Genomic DNA, 19172 nt, shown 5'->3' on the forward strand with positions numbered 1-19172 from the left:
TGTATATATTACTCATGGTAAGCAATGTTGAGGACTAACTAATGACATTGATGCTTCAAAAGCATCTCTTTTGATCAATATGAACTTTAATCTAATCTGTTTGTAGTATACTTTGGAGCTGGATTCTAAAAAGTTTAGCTGTTGAATAGTCATCACTCATGCCTTCTGTTTGTCCACACTGAAAGCTCTTATCTTGCTCATCTGCTGCCTACAGTAATTATATTCAGTGTTACTCATACATATTTAATTATACGATTCAGTAACTCCGATTATCTTTTCTTTGACCATACATTGTCCAGGCCGTGACAAAATCTGAACCTTCAGAAAAGGCAAGAAGTGATAATGCGCAACCAACCCAGGTTATTGGTGAGCTCCGTAGGAACTACACTAGCAAGTTGGAAGAGGTATGATTTGATGGAACCCAGAAGTTTTTCCTTTCTGTGTTTAGGCTCAATTCTTTCAATGTCTTGCAGTCAGAGAAGAGGAAGCAGGAATTACTAGCTCAATTGGCGGCAGAAGAACAACGTGGTCATGAACTCACAAAAAAAGTTAAAGAATTACTGCCTACTACTAAGAAGAACGTTAAACCGGAGAGGCCGCCACCACGCAGAAGAGTATGCTTTCTTGGTCATTTGCTGTATACTCCCTTCTATTATTGAGAATCTACAATTCAATTTTTCATGTATATTTGTTTCAGAGGAGCAATGATAGAGCAAGGATGTCGAAATGCCTTACCAAAGAGGCCGAGCTATACTTTGAAGATTTCCTGTCAAATGTTGAAGATACCGATTTTTCATCGTTTGATGGTGAAAGAAGTGACACGAGTTCAACTAGAAGAGATGTGGTACTTCGTGCTATGGCGGAAACTCATGTAGTCCTTCCGAAAGTTGCACCACCTGTTGTGTCAGATGGTGTTGTCCTTCCCTGGTTGCAATGGGAAACTAGCAACGATCTACATGCCTCCCCAACCACAATCAAGACACAGGTAAAATGGTCTAAACTATTTCTTGTGGAATAGCAAATCAATCTGTTAGTTTCTACTATGTTGCACCGCTTGTGTAGTTGTTTTCAACAATTCATTTTACACAAGGAAATGGACAAGCTTATATTTATCTTGTTCTAAAGTAAACCTTCAGACAACAATCCATTGGGTTCTACTATACAAATGGACAAGCTTATATTAATCTTGTCTGTCCTGTATGCTATAGCATACAATCTTGTTTCAAGTCCCTGATGGACCATTCCTTTCAGGACGCAAGCACTGCATGCAGCACCAGCAGTCACACCATGAGCAGCCGTGGGAGCTGGAGCCCTGGAGACCATGATAGCTCAGCTGGCTCGAAAGATGGACTACTTTCCAGGTTCGACGAGGCCGCGACTCGCCTAAGCAGCTGCCCCGATAGTAAGCGAGGCACATCGTTCCATATGGACGACTATCTGCATCTGCGGAGGAGCGAGGATTCCCTCTTTGAGCGATTGAGTCAGAAGCAAAGAATCGACTATGGCGGTCTAACCGTATGCAGGAGGTCGACAATAATGTAGATTATTATGGCATAGGATTCTCATGTTGGGTTCAGGGGGCGAACACATGTAGTGTGCCCAATTGATTAATTGATTGATTGGCTTAAGTTAGGCTAATAAGTGTGTAGATTTAGGGCCTGTTTAGTTGGGAGCTAACTTTGGCATAGTTGTGTTTTTTCTTTCAGAAATTGACCTACCCTTTGGCTTGGTTAATAGAATCCTGTCACAGCTTTTGAGTGAAAGATGCATGAGGCATGGTTGTAAAAAAGGAAATATCTTGCCAAATGTATGACTAGAACTGAACATTCACCTAAGTTGGTCAAATTTGTTTACTTGTGTTTGCCTACTTTGGGGAAAGGGAATGAGAGTTTACACGTGGAATCAAACATTCACCTAACCTAGGCTTGAGAAGTTGATTATTAGTGCCTAACCCCATGTTTGGTGTTCGGTGAAAATCAGTACTGGGAAATTTGGGAGGCATGTCATGTGGCGGGAATAAAAACCAAGATGGAAAAGGTATTTAGAGAAAACCGGTGGGCGAAAAGAAACTGATGGAAGATGAAACGTGGAATGTGTATTTTTCTCCAGAAGAAACATCCATGGTAGTTTTTCAACAAAGTGTGGATTTTATTGACTCAAAATAAAAAAGCATCAAGCGAATACAAACATGATGAGCACACACCCGCTTATGCATAGCTAGGACGCACACATCCAACACCAACACACACACACACAAAATGCTGGGGAAGAGCAAAGTCATACAAGACCAATGCTATGCCCAGCAAAGTCATACAAAACCAATGCTATGCCCAAGCGAGGAAAACGAAAAAAAACACGAAGCGATCAACGAACTACATCAACAACCGTATCCGCACCAAACCATCATTTGACACCACAAGGACATTGAGGTTCTTCAACAACAATGCATGTATGAAGGAAACGATGCTCAAGCGCCACTGTTACCAGATCCAATCACCAAAGGTAGAATATAGGTTTTCATTCTGAAAACAAGTCTGGGCATATCCGACCAATATCTTCAACAAGGTGTTGGGGAACGCAATAATTTCAAAAAATTTCCTACGCACACGCAAGATCATGGTGATGCATAGCAACGAGAGGGGGGAGTGTTGTCTACTTACCCTCATAGACCGTTCGCGGAAGCGTTATATCAACGCGGTTGATGTAGTCGTACGTCTTCACGATCCGACCGATCAAGTACCGAACGCACGGCACCTCCGAGTTCTGCACACGTTCAACTCGATGACGTCCCTCGAACTCCGACCCAGCCGAGCTTTGAGGGAGAGTTCCATCAGCACGACGGCGTGGTGACGATGATGATGTTCTACCGACGCAGGGCTTCGCCTAAGCACCACTACGATATGACCGAGGTGAATTATGGTGGAGGGGGGCACCGCACACGGCTAAGAGATCCAAAGGATCAATTGTTGTGTCTTTGGGGTGCCCCCTGCCCCTGTATATAAAGGAGTGGAGGAGGGGGAGGGCCGGCCCTCTCTATGGCACGCCCTAGGGGAGTCCTACTCCCACCGGGAGTAGGATTCCCCCTTTCCTAGTAGAACTAGGAGCCCTTCCAAGTAGTAGGAGTAGGAGGGAAGGAAAGGGAAGGGAAAAGGAGAAGGAAGGAAGGGGCCACCCCCCCTCCCTAGTCCAATTCGGACCAGCCCATGGGGAGGGGTGCGGCCACCCTTTGAGGCCTTTCTCTCCTTTCCCGTATGGCCCATTAAGGCCCAATACGAATTCCCGTGACTCCTCGGTACTCCCGAAAACACCCGAATCACTCGGAACCTTTCCGATGTACGAATATAGTCGTCCAATATATCGATTTTTACGTCTCGACCATTTCGAGACTTCTCGTCATGTCCCCGATCTCATCCGGGACTCCGAACTCCTTCGGTACATCAAAACACATAAACTCATAATATAACCGTCATCGAACTTTAAGCGTGCGGACCCTACGGGTTTGAGAACTATGTAGACATGATCGAGACACGTCTCCGGTCAATAACCAATAGCGGAACCTGGATGCTCATATTGGCTCCTACATATTCTACGAAGATCTTTATCAGTCAAACCGCATAACAACATATGTTGTTCCCTTTGTCATCGGTATGTTACTTGCCCGAGATTCGATCGTCGGTATCTCAATACCTAGTTCAATCTCGTTACCGGCAAGTCTCTTTACTTGTTCCGTAACACATCATCCTGCAACTAACTCATTAGTTGCAATGCTTGCAAGGCTTATAGTGATGTGCATTACCAAGTGGGCCCAGAGATACCTCTCCGAGAATCGGAGTGACAAATCTTAATCTCGAAATACGCCAACCCAACAAGTACCTTTGGAGACACCTGTAGAGCACCTTTATAATCACCCAGTTACGTTGTGACGTTTGGTAGCACACAAAGTGTTCCTCCGGTAAACGGGAGTTGCATAATCTCATAGTCATAGGAACATGTATAAGTCATGAAGAAAGCAATACCAACAAAGTAAACGATCAAGTGCTAAGCTAACGGAATGGGTCAAGTAAATCACATCATTCTCCTAATGATGTGATCCCATTAATCAAATGATAACTCATGTCTATGGTTAGGAAACATAACCATCTTTGATCAATGAGCTAGTCAAGTAGAGGCATACTAGTGACACTCTGTTTGTCTATGTACTCACACATGTATTATGTTTCCGGTTAATACAATTCTAGCATGAATAATAAACATTTATCATGATATAAGGAAATAAATAATAACTTTATTATTGCCTCTAGGGCATATTTCCTTCAGCCTCCCACTTGCACTAGAGTCAATAATCTAGTTCACATCGCCATGTGATTTAATACCAATAGTTCACATCACCATGTGATTAACACCCATAGTTCACATCGACATGTGACCAACACCCAAAGGGTTTACTAGAGTCAATAATCTAGTTCACATCGCTATGTGATTAACACCCAAAGGGTACTAAGGTGTGATCATGTTTTGCTTGTGAGAGAAGTTTAGTCAATGGGTCTCACACATTCAGATCCGTAAGTATTTTGCAAATTTCTATGTCAACAATGCTCTGCACGGAGCTACTCTAGCCAATAGCTCCCACTTTCAATATGTATCCAGATTGAGATTTAGAGTCATCTGGATCAGTGTCAAAATTTGCATCGACGTAACCCTTTATGACGAACCTTTTTGTCACCTCCATAATCGAGAAACATATCCTTATTCCACTAAGGATAATTTTGACCGCTCTCCAGTGATCTACTCCTAGATCACTATTGTACTCCCTTGCCAAAAATAGTGTAGGGTATACAATAGATCTGGTACACAGCATGGCATATTTTATAGAACCTATGGCCAAGGCATAGGGAATGAGTTTCATTCTCTTTCTATCTTCTGCCGTGGTCGGGCTTTGAGTCTTACTCAGTTTCACACCTTGTAACACAGGCACGAACTCTTTATTTGACTGTTCCATTTTGAACTACTTCAAAATCTTGTCAAGGTATGTACTCATTGAAAAACTTATCAAGTGTCTTGATCTATCTCTATAGATCTTGATGCTCAATATGTAAGCAGCTTCACCGAGGTCTTTCTTTGAAAAACTCCTTTCAAACACTCCTTTATGCTTTGCAGAATAATTCTACATTATCTCTGATCAACAATATGTCATTCACATATACTTATCAGAAATGATGTAGTGCTCCCACTCACTTTCTTGTAAATACAGGATTCAACGCAAGTCTGTATAAAACTATATGCTTTGATCAACTTATCAAAGCGTATATTCCAACTCCGAGATGCTTGCACTAGTCCATAGATGGATCGCTGGAGCTTGCATATTTTGTTAGCACCTTTAGGACTGACAAAACCTTCTGGTTGCATCATATACAACAGTTCTTTAATAAATCCATTAAGGAATGCAGTTTTGTTTATCCATTTGCCAGATTTCATAAAATGTGGCAATTGCTAACATGATTCGGACAGACTTAAGCATAGATACGAGTGAGAAACTCTCATCGTAGTCAACGCCTTGAACTTGTTGAAAACCTTTTGCGACAATTCTAGCTTTGTAGATAGTAACACTACTATCAACGTCCGTCTTCCTCTTGAAGATCCATTTAATCTCAATGGCTCGCCAATCTTTGGGCAAGTCAATCAAAGTCCATACTTTGTTCTCATACATGGATCTCATCTCAGATTTCATGGCCTCAAGCCATTTCGCGGAATCTGGGCTCATCGTCGCTTCCTCATAGTTCATAGGCCCGTCATGGTCAAGTAACACGACCTCCAGAACAGGATTACCGTACCACTCTGGTGCGGATCTCACTCCGATTTACCTACGAGGTTCGGTAGTAACTTGATCTCAAGTTACATGATCATCATCATTAGCTTCCTCACTAATTGGTGTAGTAGTCACAGGAACAGATTTCTGTGATGAACTACTTTCCAATAAGGGAGCAGGTACAGTTACCTCATCAAGTTCTACTTTCCTCCCACTCACTTCTTTCGAGAGAAACTCCTTCTCTAGAAAGGATCCATTCAAAGCAACGAATATCTTGCCTTCGGATTTGTGATAGAAGGTGTACCCAACATTTTCTTTTGGGTATCCTATGAAGACGCATTTCTCCGATTTGGGTTTGAGCTTATCAGGTTGAAACTTTTTCACATAAGCATTGCAACCTCAAACTTTAAGAAACGACAGCTTAGGTTTCTTGCCAACCCATAGTTCATACGGTGTCATCTCAACGGATTTAGATGGTGCCCTATTTAACGTGAATGCAGCTGTCTCTAATGCATAACCCCAAAACGATAGTGGTAGATCGGTAAGAGACATCATAGATCGCACCATATCTAATAAAGTACGGTTATGACGTTTGGACACACCATTACACTGTGGTGTTCCAGGTGGCGTGAGTAGTGAAACTATTTCACATTGTTTTTAACTGAAGGCCAAACTCGTAACTCAAATATTTTACTTCTGCGATTATATCGTAGAAACTTTTATTTTTGTTAGGATGATTCTCCACTTCACTCTGAAATTCTTTGAACTTTTCAAATGTTTTAGACTTGTGTTTCATCAAGTAGATATACTCATATCTGCTCAAATCATCTGTGAAGATCAGAAAATAATGATACCTGCCGCGAGCCTCAATATTCACCGGACCACATACATCAGTATGTATGATTTCCAACAAATTTGTTGCTCGCTCCATTGTTCCGGAGAACGGAGTCTTAGTCATCTTGCCCATGAGGCATGGTTCGCAAGCATCAACTGATTCATAATCATGTGATTCCAAAAGCCCATCAGCATGGATTTTCTTCATGCGCTTTACACCAATATGACCTAAACGGCAGTGCCAAAAATAAGTTGCACTATCATTATTAACTTTGCATCTTTTGGTTTCAATATTATGAATATGTGTATCACTACGATCGAGATCCAACGAACCATTTTCATTGGGTGTGTAACCATATAAGGTTTTATTCATGTAAACAGAACAACAATTTATTCTCTTACTTAAATGAATAACCGTATTGCAATAAACATGATCAAATCATATTCATGCTCAACGCAAACACCAAATAACACTTATTTAGGTTCAACACTAATCCCAAAAGTATAGGGAGTGTGCGATGATGATCATATCAATCTTGGAACCACTTCCAACACACATCATCACTTCACCCTTAACTAGTCTATGTTCATTCTGCAACTCCCCTTTCGAGTTACTACTCTTAGCAACTAAACCAGTATCAAATACCGAGGGGTTGCTACGAACACTAGTAAAATACACATCAATAATCTGTATATCAAATATACCTTTGTTCACTTTGCCATCCTTCTTATCCGCCAAATACTTAGGGCAGTTCCGCTTCCAGTGACCAGTCCCTTTGCAGTAGAAGCACTTAGTCTCAGGCTTAGGACCAGACTTGGGCTTCTTCACTTGAGCAGCAACTTGCTTGCCGTTCTTCTTGAAGTTCCCCTTCTTCCCTTTGCCCTTTTCTTGAAACTAGTGGTCTTGTCTACCATCAACACTTGATATTTTTCTTGATTTCTACCTTTGTCGATTTCAGCATTACGAAGAGCTTGGGAATCGTTTCCGTTATCCCTTGCATATCATAGTTCATCACGAAGTTCTACTAACTTGGTTATGGTGACTAGAGAATTCTGTCAATCACTATTTTATCTGGAAGATTAACTCCCACTTGATTCAAGCGATTTTAGTACCCAGACAATCTGAGCACATGCTCACTGCTTGAGCTATTCTCCTCCATCTTTTAGCTATAGAACTTGTTGGAGACTTCATATCTCTCAACTCGGGTATTTGCTTGAAATATTAACTTCAACTCCTGGAACATCTCATATGGTCCATGACGTTCAAAACGTCTTTGAAGTCCCGATTCTAAGCCGTTTAAGCATGGTGCACTAAACTATCAAGTAGTCATCATATTGAGCTAGCCAAATGTTTATAACATCTGCATCTGCTTCCTGCAATAGGTTTGTCACCTAGCGGTGCATCAAAGACATAATTCTTCTGTGCAGCAATGAGGATAAACCTCAGATCACGGATCCAATCGGCATCATTGCTACTAACATCTTTCAACTTAGTTTTCTCTAGGAACATATCAAAATAAAACAGGGGAGCTAAACACGAGCTATTGATCTACAACATAGATATGCTAATACTACCAGGACTAAGTTCATGAGAAATTAAAGTTCAATTAATAATATTACTTAAGAACTCCCACTTAGATAGACATCCCTCTAATCATCTAAGTGATTACGTGATCCAAATCAACTAAACCATAACCGATCATAACGTGAAATGGAATAGCTTTCAATGGTGAACATCATTATGTTGATCATATCTACTATATGATTCACGCTCGACCTTTCGGTCTCAGTGTTCCGAGGCCATATCTGCATATGCTAGGCTCGTCAAGTTTAACCTGAGTATTCTGCGTGTGCAAAACTGGCTTGCACCCGTTGTAGATGGACGTAGAGCTTATCACACCCGATCATCACGTGGTGTCTGGGCACGACGAACTTTGGCAACGGTACATACTCAGGGAGAACACTTTTATCTTGAAATTTAGTGAGAGATCATCTTATAATGCTACCGTCATAACTAAGCAAAGTAAGACATATAAAAGATAAACATCACATGCAATCAAAAAATGTGACATGATATGGCCATCATCATCTTGTGCCTTTGATCTCTATCTCCAAAGCATCGTCATGATCTCCATCGTCACCAGCATGACACCATGATCTCCATCATCTTAATCTATATCAATGTGTCGTCACATGGTCGTCTCGCCAACTATTGCTCTTGCAACTATTGCTATCGCATAGCGATAAAGTAAAGCAATTATTTGGCACTTGCATCTTATGCAATAAAGAGACAACCATAAGGCTTCTGCCAATTACCGGTAACTTCAACAAAACATGATCATCTCATACAACAACTTATATCTCATCATGTCTTGACCATATCACATCACAACATGCCCTGCAAAAACAAGTTAGACGTCCTCTACTTTGTTGTTGCAAGTTTTACGTGGCTACTACGGGCTGAGCAAGAACCGTTCTTACCTATGCATCAAAACCACAACGATAGTTTGTCAAGTTAGTATTGTTTTAACCTTCTCAAGGACCGGGCGTAGCCACACTCGATTCAACTAAAGTTGGAGAAACTGACACCCGCTAGTCACCTGTGTGCATAGCACGGCGGTAAAACCAGTCTCGCGTAAGCGTACGCGTAATGTCGGTCTGGGCCGCTTCATCCAACAATACCGCCGAACCAAAGTGTGACATGCTGGTAAGCAGTATGACATATATCGACCACAACTCACTTGTGTTCTACTCGTGCATATTACATCAACGCATAAAACCTGGATCGGATGCCACTGTTGGGGAACGCAGTAATTTCAAAAAAATTCCCACGCACACGCAAGATCATGGTGATGCATAGCAACGAGAGGGGAGAGTGTTGTCTACGTACCCTCGTAGACCGTTCGCAGAAGCGTTATATCAGCACGGTTGATGTAGTCGTACGTCTTCACGATCCGACCGATCAAGTACCGAACGCACGACACCTCCAAATTCTGCACACGTTCAAATCGATGACGTCCCTCGAACTCCGATCCAGCCGAGCTTTGAGGGAGAGTTCCATCAGCACGACGGCGTGGTGACGACGATGATGTTCTACCGACACAGGGCTTCGCCTAAGCACCGCTACGATATGACCGAGGTGGATTATGGTGGAGGGGGGCACCACACACGGCTAAGAGATCCAAAGGATCAATTGTTGTGTCTTTGGGGTGCCTCCTGCCCCTATATATAAAGGAGTGGAGGAGGGGGAGGGCCGGCCCTCTCTATGGCGCGCCCTAGGGGAGTCCTACTCCCACCGGGAGTAGGATTCCCCCTTTCCTAGTAGAACTAGGAGCCTTTCCAAGTAGTAGGAGTAGGAGGGAAGGAAAGGGAAGGGAAAAGGAGAAGGAAGGAAGGGGGCGCCCCCCTCCCTAGTCCAATTCGGACCAGCCCATGGGGAGGGGTGCGGCCACCCTTTGAGGCCTTTCTCTCCTTTCCCGTATGGCCCATTAAGGCCCAATACGAATTCCCGTAACTCCCCGGTACTCCCGAAAACACCCGAATCACTCGGAACCTTTCCGATGTCCGAATATAATCGTCCAGTATATCAATTTTTACGTCTCAACCATTTCGAGACTCCTCGTCATGTCCTTGATCTCATCCGGGACTCCGAACTCCTTCGATACATCAAAACACATAAACTCATAATATAACCGTCATCGAACTTTAAGCGTGCGGACCCTATGGGTTCGAGAACTATGTAGACATGATCGAGACACGTCTCCGGTCAATAACCAATAGCGGAACCTGGATGCTCATATTGGCTCCTACATATTCTACGAAGATCTTTATCGGTCAAACCGCATAACAACATACATTGTTCCCTTTGTCATCGGTATGTTACTTGCCCGAGATTCGATCATCGGTATCTCAATACCTAGTTCAATCTCGTTACCGGCAAGTCTCTTTACTTGTTCCGTAACACATCATCCTGCAACTAACTCATTAGTTGCAATGCTTGCAAGCAATGTGACTAATGAGTTAGTTGCGGGATGATGCATTACCGAACGAGTAAATAGACTTGCCGGTAACGAGATTGAACTAGGTATTGAGATACCGACGATCGAATCTCGGGCAAGTAACATACCAATGACAAAGGGAACAACGTATGTTATGCGGTTTGACCGATAAAGATCTTCATAGAATATGTAGGAGCCAATATGAACATCCATGTTCCGCTATTGGTTATTGATCGGAAACGTGTCTCGGTCATGTCTATATAGTTCTCGAACCCATAGGGTCCGCACGCTTAATGTTCGGTGACGATCGGTATTATGAGTTTATGTGTTTTGATGTACCGAAGATAGTTCGGAGTCCCGGATGTGATCATGGACATGACGAGGAGTCTCAAAATGGTCAAGACAAAAAGATTGATATATTGGATGACTATATTCGGACATCGGATGAGTTCCGGGGGTCACCGGATAATTATCGGAGTGCCGGGGGTTATCGGAACCCCCGGGGGAACTAATGGGCCAACATGGGCCTTGTGAGAGAGAGAGAGGAGGGGCCATAGGGCTGGCCGCCCCCCCTTGGGAGTCCGAATTGGACAAGCAGGGGGCGGCGCCCCCTCTTTCCCTCCCTCTCCTTCCTTCCCCTCCTTCTTCCTAGTTGGACTAGGAAAGGGGGAGTCCTACTCCTACTAGGAGGAGGACTTCTCCCCTCCTCGGCGCGCCCCAAGGCCGGCCGGCCTCCCCCTTGCTCCTTTATATACGGGGGCAGGGGCACCCTAGAACACACAACAAACATTGATCTCTTAGCCGTGTGCGGTGCCCCCTCCACCATAATCCACCTCGGTCATATCGTTGCAGTGCTTAGGCGAAGCCCTGCGCCGGTAGCTTCATCATCACCGTCAACATGTCGTCGTGATGATGAAGCTCTCCCTCAACACTCTGCTAGATCGTGAGTTCGTGGGACGTCACCGAGCCGAACGTGTGCAGATCACGGAGGTGCCGTACTTTCGGTACTAAGATCGGTCGATCATGAAGACGTATGACTACATCAACCACATTGTCATAACGCTCCCACTTATGGTCTACGATGGTACGTGGACAACACTCTCTCCTATCGTTGCTATGCATCACCATGATCTAGCGTGTGCGTAGGAATTTTTTTGAAATTACTGCGTTCCCTAACACTATCTTGAGAGAAGCCACTAGTGAAACCTATGGCCCCTGGGTCTATCTTCCATCATATTATTTTCATATCAACTTCCTATTTCTATTACCGTTTATTTTGCAATCTTTATTTTCCAATCTATATCATAAAAATACCAAAAATATTTATCTTATTATCTCTATCAGATCTCACTTTCGTAAGTGACCTTGAAGGGATTGACAACCCCTTTATCGTGTTGGTTGCGAGGTTCTTGTTTGTTTGTGCAGGTACTAGGTGACTTGTGTGTTACCTCCTACTGCATTGATACCTTGGTTCTCAAAAAGAGGGGGAGCATCCCCTCTTTTTCCCTTAAAGCCCAGTAAGGCACATATGTACTCCTGTATTCCCGTAACTCCCCCGGTACTCCGAAAAATACCCGGATCACTCGGAACCTTTCTGATGTCCGAATATAGCCTTCCAATATATAGATCTTTATGGCTTGATCATTTCAACACTCCTCGTCATGTCCGTGATCTCATCCGGGACTCCGAACAACCTTCGGTACGTCAAATCACATAAACTCATAATACCAATCATCACCGAATGTTAAGCGTGCGGACCCTACGGGTTCGAGAACTATGTAGACATGACCAAGACATGTCTCCGGTCAATAACCAATAGCGGAACCTAGATGCTAATATTGGCTCCTACATATTCTATGAAGATCTTAATCAGTCAAACCGCATAACGGTATATGTTGTTCCCTTTGTCATCGGTATGTTACTTGCCCGAGATTCGATCATCAGTATCTCAGTACCTAGTTCAATCTCGTTACCGGCAAGTCTCTTTACTCGTTCCGTAATGCATCATCCCATAACTAACTCATTAGTCACATTGCTTGCAAGGCTTATAGTGATGTGCATTACCGAGAGGGCCCGGAGATACCTCTCCGACAATCGGAGTTACAAATCCTAATATCGATCTATGCCAACTCAACAAGTACCATCGGAGACACCTGTAGAGCACCTTTATAATCACCCAGTTACGTTGTGACGTTTGGTAGCACACAAAGTGTTCCTCCGGTATTCGGGAGTTGCATAATCTCATAGTCATAGGAACATGTATAAGTCATGAAGAAAGCAATAGCAACAAACTAAATGATCATCGTGCTAAGCTAACAGAATGGGTCAAGTCAATCACATCATTCTATAATGATGTGATCCCGTTAATCAAATGACAACTCATGTCTATGGTTAGGAAACATAACCATCATTGATTCAATGAGCTAGTCAAGTAGAGGCAAACTAGTGACATTCTGTTTGTCTATGTATTCACACATGTACTAAGTTTCTGGTTAATACAAATTTAGCATGAATAATAAGCATTTATCATGATATAAGGAAATATAAATAACAACTTTATTATTGCCTCTAGGGCATATTTCCTTCAGTCTCCAGAGTCAATAATCTAGTTCACATCGTCATGTGATTTAACACGAATAGTTCACATCTTTATGTGATTAGTTCACATCTCCATGTGACTAACACCCAAAGGGTTTACTAGAGTCGATAATCTAGTTCACATCGCTATGTGATTAACACCCAGAGAGTGATCATGTTTTGCTTGTGAAAGAAATTTAGTCAACAGATCTGCCACATTAAGAGCCGTATATATTTTTGCAAATTTTCTATGTCTATAATGCTTTGCACGGAGCTGCTCTAGCTAATTGCTCCCACTTTCAATATGTATCTAGATCGAGACTTAGAGTCATCCAGATCGGTGTCAAAGCTTGCATCGACGTAACTCTTTACGACGAACTCTTTATCACCTCCATTACCGAGAAATATTTCCTTAGTCCTCTAAGGATAATTTTGACCGTTGTCCAGTGATCTACTCCTAGATCACTATTGTACTCCCTTGCCAGAATCATGCTAAGGTATACAATATGACTGGTGAACAGCATAGCATACTTTATAGAACCTATGACTGAGGCATAGAGAATGACTTTTCATTCTCTTTGTATTTTCTGCCATGGTCGGGTTTTGAGTCTTTACTCAACTTCACACCTTGCAACACAGGCAAGAACTCCTTCTTTGACTGTTCCATTTTGAACTACTTCAAAATATTGTCAAGGTATATACTCATTGAAAATATATCAAGCGTCTTGATCTATCTCTATATATCTTGATGCTCAATATGTAAGTAGCTTCACCGAGGTCTTTCTTTGAAAAACTCCTTTCAAACACTCCTTTATGCTTTCCAGAAAATTCTACATTATTTCCGATCAACAAATATGTCATTTACATATACTTATCAGGAATGTTGTAGTGCTCCCACTCACTTTCTTGTAAATACAGGCTTCACCGCAAGTATGTATAAAACCATATACTTTATCACTTTATCAAAGTATATATTCCAACTCTGAGATGCTTGCACCAGTCCATAGATGGATTGCTGGAGCTTGCACACTTTGTTAGCACCTTTAGGATTGACAAAACCTTCAGGTTGCATCATATACAACTCTTCTTTAAGAAATCCATTAAGGAATAAAGTTTTGACATCCATTTGCCAGATTTCATAAAATGCGCAACTGCTAACATGTTTCGGACATACTTTTAAGCATCAATACGAGTGAGAAAATCTCATCGTAGTCAACACCTTGAACTTGTCGAAAACATTTTTGCGACAATTCCAGCTTTGTAGATAGTAACACTACTATCAGCGTCCGTCTTCCTCTTGAAGATCCATTTATTCTTAATGACTCACCGATCATCGGGAAAGTCAATCAAAGTCCATTCCTTGTTCTCATAAATGGATCCCATCTCAGATTTCATGGCCTCAAGCCATTTTGCGGAATTTGGGCTCATCATCGCTTCCTCATAGTTCGTAGGTTCATCATGGTCTAGTAACATGACTTCCAGAAAGGATTACCGTACCACTCTGGTGCGGACCATACTCTTGTTGTCCTACGAGGTTCGGTAGTAACTTGATCTGAAGTTTCATGATCATCATCATTATCTTCCTCACTAATTGGTGTGTAGATCACTAGAACTGATCTCTGTGATGAACTACTTTCCAATTCGGGATAAGGTACAATTACCTTATCAAGTTCTACAGTCCTCTCACTCACTTGTTTCGAGAGAAACTTCTTCTCTAGAAAGGATCCATTCTTAGCAACAAAATATCTTGCCTTCGGATCTGTGATAGAAGGTGTACCCAACAGTTTCCTTTTGGGTATCCAATGAAGATGCACTACTCCGATTTGGGTTCGAGCTTATCATTTGAAACTTTTTCACATAAGCATCACAACCCCAAACTTTAAGAAATGACAACTTTGGTTTCTTGCCAAACCATAGTTCATATGGTGTCATCTCAACGGATTTAGATGGTGCCCTATTTAACGTGAATGCAGCTGTCTCTAATGCATAACCCCAAAATGACAGCGGTAAATCAGTAAGAGACATCATAGATCGCACCATATCTAGTAAAGTGTGATTACGATGTTCAGACACACTGATACGTCCATTCTGCATCATGCTTTTGATATTTATTGCATTATGGGCTGTTATTACACATTATGTCACAATACTTATGCCTATTCTCTCTTATTTTACAAGGTTTACGTGAAGAGGGGGAATGCCGACAGCTGGGATTCTGGGCTGGAAAAGGAGCAAATATTAGATACCTATTATGCACAGCTCCAAAAGTCCTGGAACTTCACGGAAGTCATTTTTGGAATTAATAAAAATTACTGGAGAAAGAATCCACCAGAGGGGGTCCACACCCTGGCCACGAGGGTGGGGGGCGCGCCCCCTGCCTCGTGGGCCCCCTGGTGGCCCTCTGATGCCCATCTTCTGCTATATGAGGTCTTTCGTCCGAGAAAAAAAATCATAAGCTAGCTCACGGGACAAAACTCCGTTGCCACGAGGCGGAACCTTGGCGGAACCAATCTAGGGCTCTAGCAGAGTTGTTCTGCCGGGGAAACTTCCCTCCGGGAGGGGGAAATCATCACCATCATCATCACCAACGATCCTCTCATCGGGTGTCGGGACCCCGATCCTAAGTCACACTGATCTAGCATGTAATACTTCATATCACTTTGCGGCCTCACGCACGGTATTCCCACTGGTGCCACCTTACCTGACCTGGGACCGTTTGCGCCTTTTGGCTCACGTATATGATAGTGTCGCTAGCATCCATATGACAAAGAACCCGGGCCGACATGACTAGTCGTGAACCCAAAGTAGCACTAACTTACAGGGACAGGCATACATGAATCAACATCGAGCATGTCGGTCAACAGCGTATGAATCCGGGCTGTAGCAGGCTAGGCAGGACTCTGGATGTCACCGCGTGACATTTCCCCGAAGGGACAGACACAGGAACAAAGTGAATCACATGCCGGCCAGTCAAATGTTTCGGAGCAGTAGTGCTGGGCTAGTAGGACTCCGGTGAACCGGGCTGTAGCGGACTACTATGGCTCATGGAAGCACAAGACTACGTTTCCCCATAAGAGAGGCTACCAGAGGTAAACAGCTAGGTTGTCGGATCCCACACATAGTAATACACGTTACACGTACGCATAACATGCAAGTATGGGCTGTACAACTTGGCATCACAGCATAACTCAAACTCATATAGATAAAGGCCCAGAAGAGCCACATAGCATTCAATACAAACAGGGGTCTCATGACCCATCATTCAGAGCATACAAGCAATGGAAGCATTACATGTCTGAGTATAGACAACTACAAAAGGAAAAGACTAAGAAGCCTGACTAAATACGACCCTCCCAAGGGTACAAGATCGTAGCTGGGATACAAGCTACTCGTCGAAGTCACTAGGGTAACCAACTGCAAAACATAAATAAGCAAACGTGAGTACGAAGGTACTCAGCAAGTCTTACATCAGAACTATCTACATATGCAACATTATCAACAAAGGGGGTGGTGGAGTTTAACAGCAGCAAGCCAGCTTTGACTCAATGGCTAATCTATACTACGAGTATCAGAAACTTCTTTGAGGTGAGAAGACGCACACGAGTCCATATATTCGCCATATCAATACTCCACTATGTATCCGTTCCCGTCTCCCTACGAGAAGGCCATCCATAGCACTCACACTTATCTTGTGTATTTTAGAGTATCCACTTCAAGTTGACTATGTACTACATAAGTCCTCCAAGTTTCCATATCCGAGGAAAACGGCTATTCGAATAGATAATATTGACCCTGCAGGGGTGTACTTCTTCACACACGCTCTCGCCACTTATAGCCCTGTACACGTCATGTACCTCGGCAACCTTCAAGAGGAAGCTGGGCGAGGGTGTTGGCCACGACCTGACTAACCACACAAGTCTCTCATCCAGGTTTATCGCCTATTCGGGTTCCATCCGCAAGGAGATCCGGCCGGGGTGTCGCTCACGGCCCCAAACGATGTGTGCAGGGTTCCCAAGCCCACCATCCGGGTGCCACTTGGTACACCGTGCCATGGTGCCTAGTCTGTCCCAAGCCCGTCCCGTCGGACACCACCTGGTAGACAAGTAGCACTACCTACAACGCCAGAAACTAGTTGCAACTCCTGGACAGAGATCAAGTGGGTTAATAAGCCGAGAGGGGCCGGATAACCGGAACCCAATGCGTGGTAGTAACTGGACTTGGATAACATACACAGAACTCAATGCTTAGGGACGGCTCCAATGAGACAACCCACCATGTACTCCTACATGGCCTCTCATCGCTACCTTTACCAAAACGTGTTCACACACTTAGCCTTTACCGGTAGGACATGTTCACCACTCCGATTCATTCCCGGTGAATCAGACCTGACACAACTCTAAGCATAGCTGGCATAAAGAAATCAAGCATGGATGAGTAGGCACATCAAGGCTCAAGCAACTCCTACTCATGTTAGTGGATTTTCAACTATTTACTGTGGCAATGACAGGTCATGCAGAGGAATGGGTTCAACTACCGCAGCAGAAAAGTAGCAGTTTGAATTGTTGTTGTCCTAATGCAGTAAAGGAGCAGGAGCGAGAGAGTGGGATTTATCGAGATGATCAAGGGGGTTTGCTTGCCTGATAGATCCATGAAGAAGCACTGCTCCTCAGACAGGTACTCGGGACACCTTCCGGAGTAGAACCTATCGAGAAGGGACGGTGCCGGCAATCAATAAACAACCATATGCAACAATATGATGCATGAAGATGACATTTCAAAGATGCTATGATTTTCCTAATGCATCTAGCATCAATTTGGTTGGAGTCCATATGAACAAAGGGTTCATATGCAAACCCCAAATTAAGTAGATAACATGCCATTATTACATTTTCACTTATACAGCAAGTATAAGTTGGTTTTTCATGCATGAAACTGGTATAAATGGATTCCTTGCATTTTTTTGATGATTTTTCATATATAAATTATTTCATTCTGAGCTACGGTTTAATTTCTATGATTTTTAGAAGTTTTAACTATTTTCTGGAATTCTCTAAATTATTTAAAATCCAGAAATCAATTACTGTGTCAGCGTGACGTCACAGAGGCGTCGGCAGGGCTGACCAGGTCAAACCTGATGTGTGGGGGCCACACGTCAGTGACACTGGGGTTAACCCCGGGTCAAACCTACACTGACCAGGGTTTGACTTGGCTCTGGGGTCCACTGTCAGTCTCAGGGGGGGATTAGGCTGTGGGATTAGCGCTAATTAAGCCGCCACGTCAGCCTCGCCGGAGTTTGACCGGCGATGACCAAAACCATGGTGGACGCTCGCCAGAAACGCTGCTCCGGCGTCCATTCGACGCGCGGATGGGTGCTGAGGGTGGCTGGCGCTCGCGCGCATCTAACGGAGCATGTGGGAGGCCGTGGGGTGGACGGAGCTCGCCGGAGTAGGGCTCGCGGCGGCGGTCGGAGCTCGGTTGATGCGGGATTGCGGCTGCAGCGCGAGGCGAGCGAACGGGGGGTGCTAGGCAGCACCTAATGGGCAACAGGAGCCCGTCGGAGCAACTAGCAGGAGCGGAGGGGCTCAGGGGCACGGAGCTCGCCGGCCATGGCGGACGACGGCTCCGGTTACTCGCGGGGCAGTGGATACAGGACGAAAATGATGACGTGGTTAAGGGGAAAAGACCGGGAGCTCACAGGGATCACGTAGAGTAGGCCAGCGGGCTCGGGGAAAGCCCGGAGCGAGCGGAGCAACAAGGAGGATCTCCAGTGGCCGGCGATGAAGAAGATGAAGATAGCGTTGATGCAGAGCTTCCCGGGTCGCCTGGCTCGTTGAGGACGTAGCAGGCGGCAAGGCGGAGCTCTGGGGCATGTCCGTGAGGCTAGGGCAGGCCGGTGGCCGCGGTGGTGGCGATCGGCGGCGACCGTGGTGTTCGGCTGCGGGAGAGAGAGCGAAACA

The 19172-nt window shown here is 44.1% G+C and overlaps 1 protein-coding gene across 1 annotated transcript in view; it reads left to right on the top strand.

Moving 5' to 3' along the window:
- Window positions 1-1853, top strand: part of LOC123148244 (serine/arginine repetitive matrix protein 2) — a 5062-nt gene extending 3209 nt beyond the window's left edge. Inside the window, exons 5-8 of the mRNA XM_044567631.1 lie at window positions 300-404; window positions 474-614; window positions 698-985; window positions 1252-1853. Coding sequence (XP_044423566.1) covers window positions 300-404; window positions 474-614; window positions 698-985; window positions 1252-1542 — 825 coding nt within the window. The 3' untranslated portion in view covers window positions 1543-1853. The remainder of the gene's footprint in view (window positions 1-299; window positions 405-473; window positions 615-697; window positions 986-1251) is intronic.
- The last annotated feature ends 17319 nt before the right edge of the window (window positions 1854-19172 follow it).

Source organism: Triticum aestivum, chromosome 7A (genome assembly GCF_018294505.1).
Source record: "Triticum aestivum cultivar Chinese Spring chromosome 7A, IWGSC CS RefSeq v2.1, whole genome shotgun sequence".
NCBI classification, from domain to species: Eukaryota; Viridiplantae; Streptophyta; class Magnoliopsida; order Poales; family Poaceae; genus Triticum; species Triticum aestivum.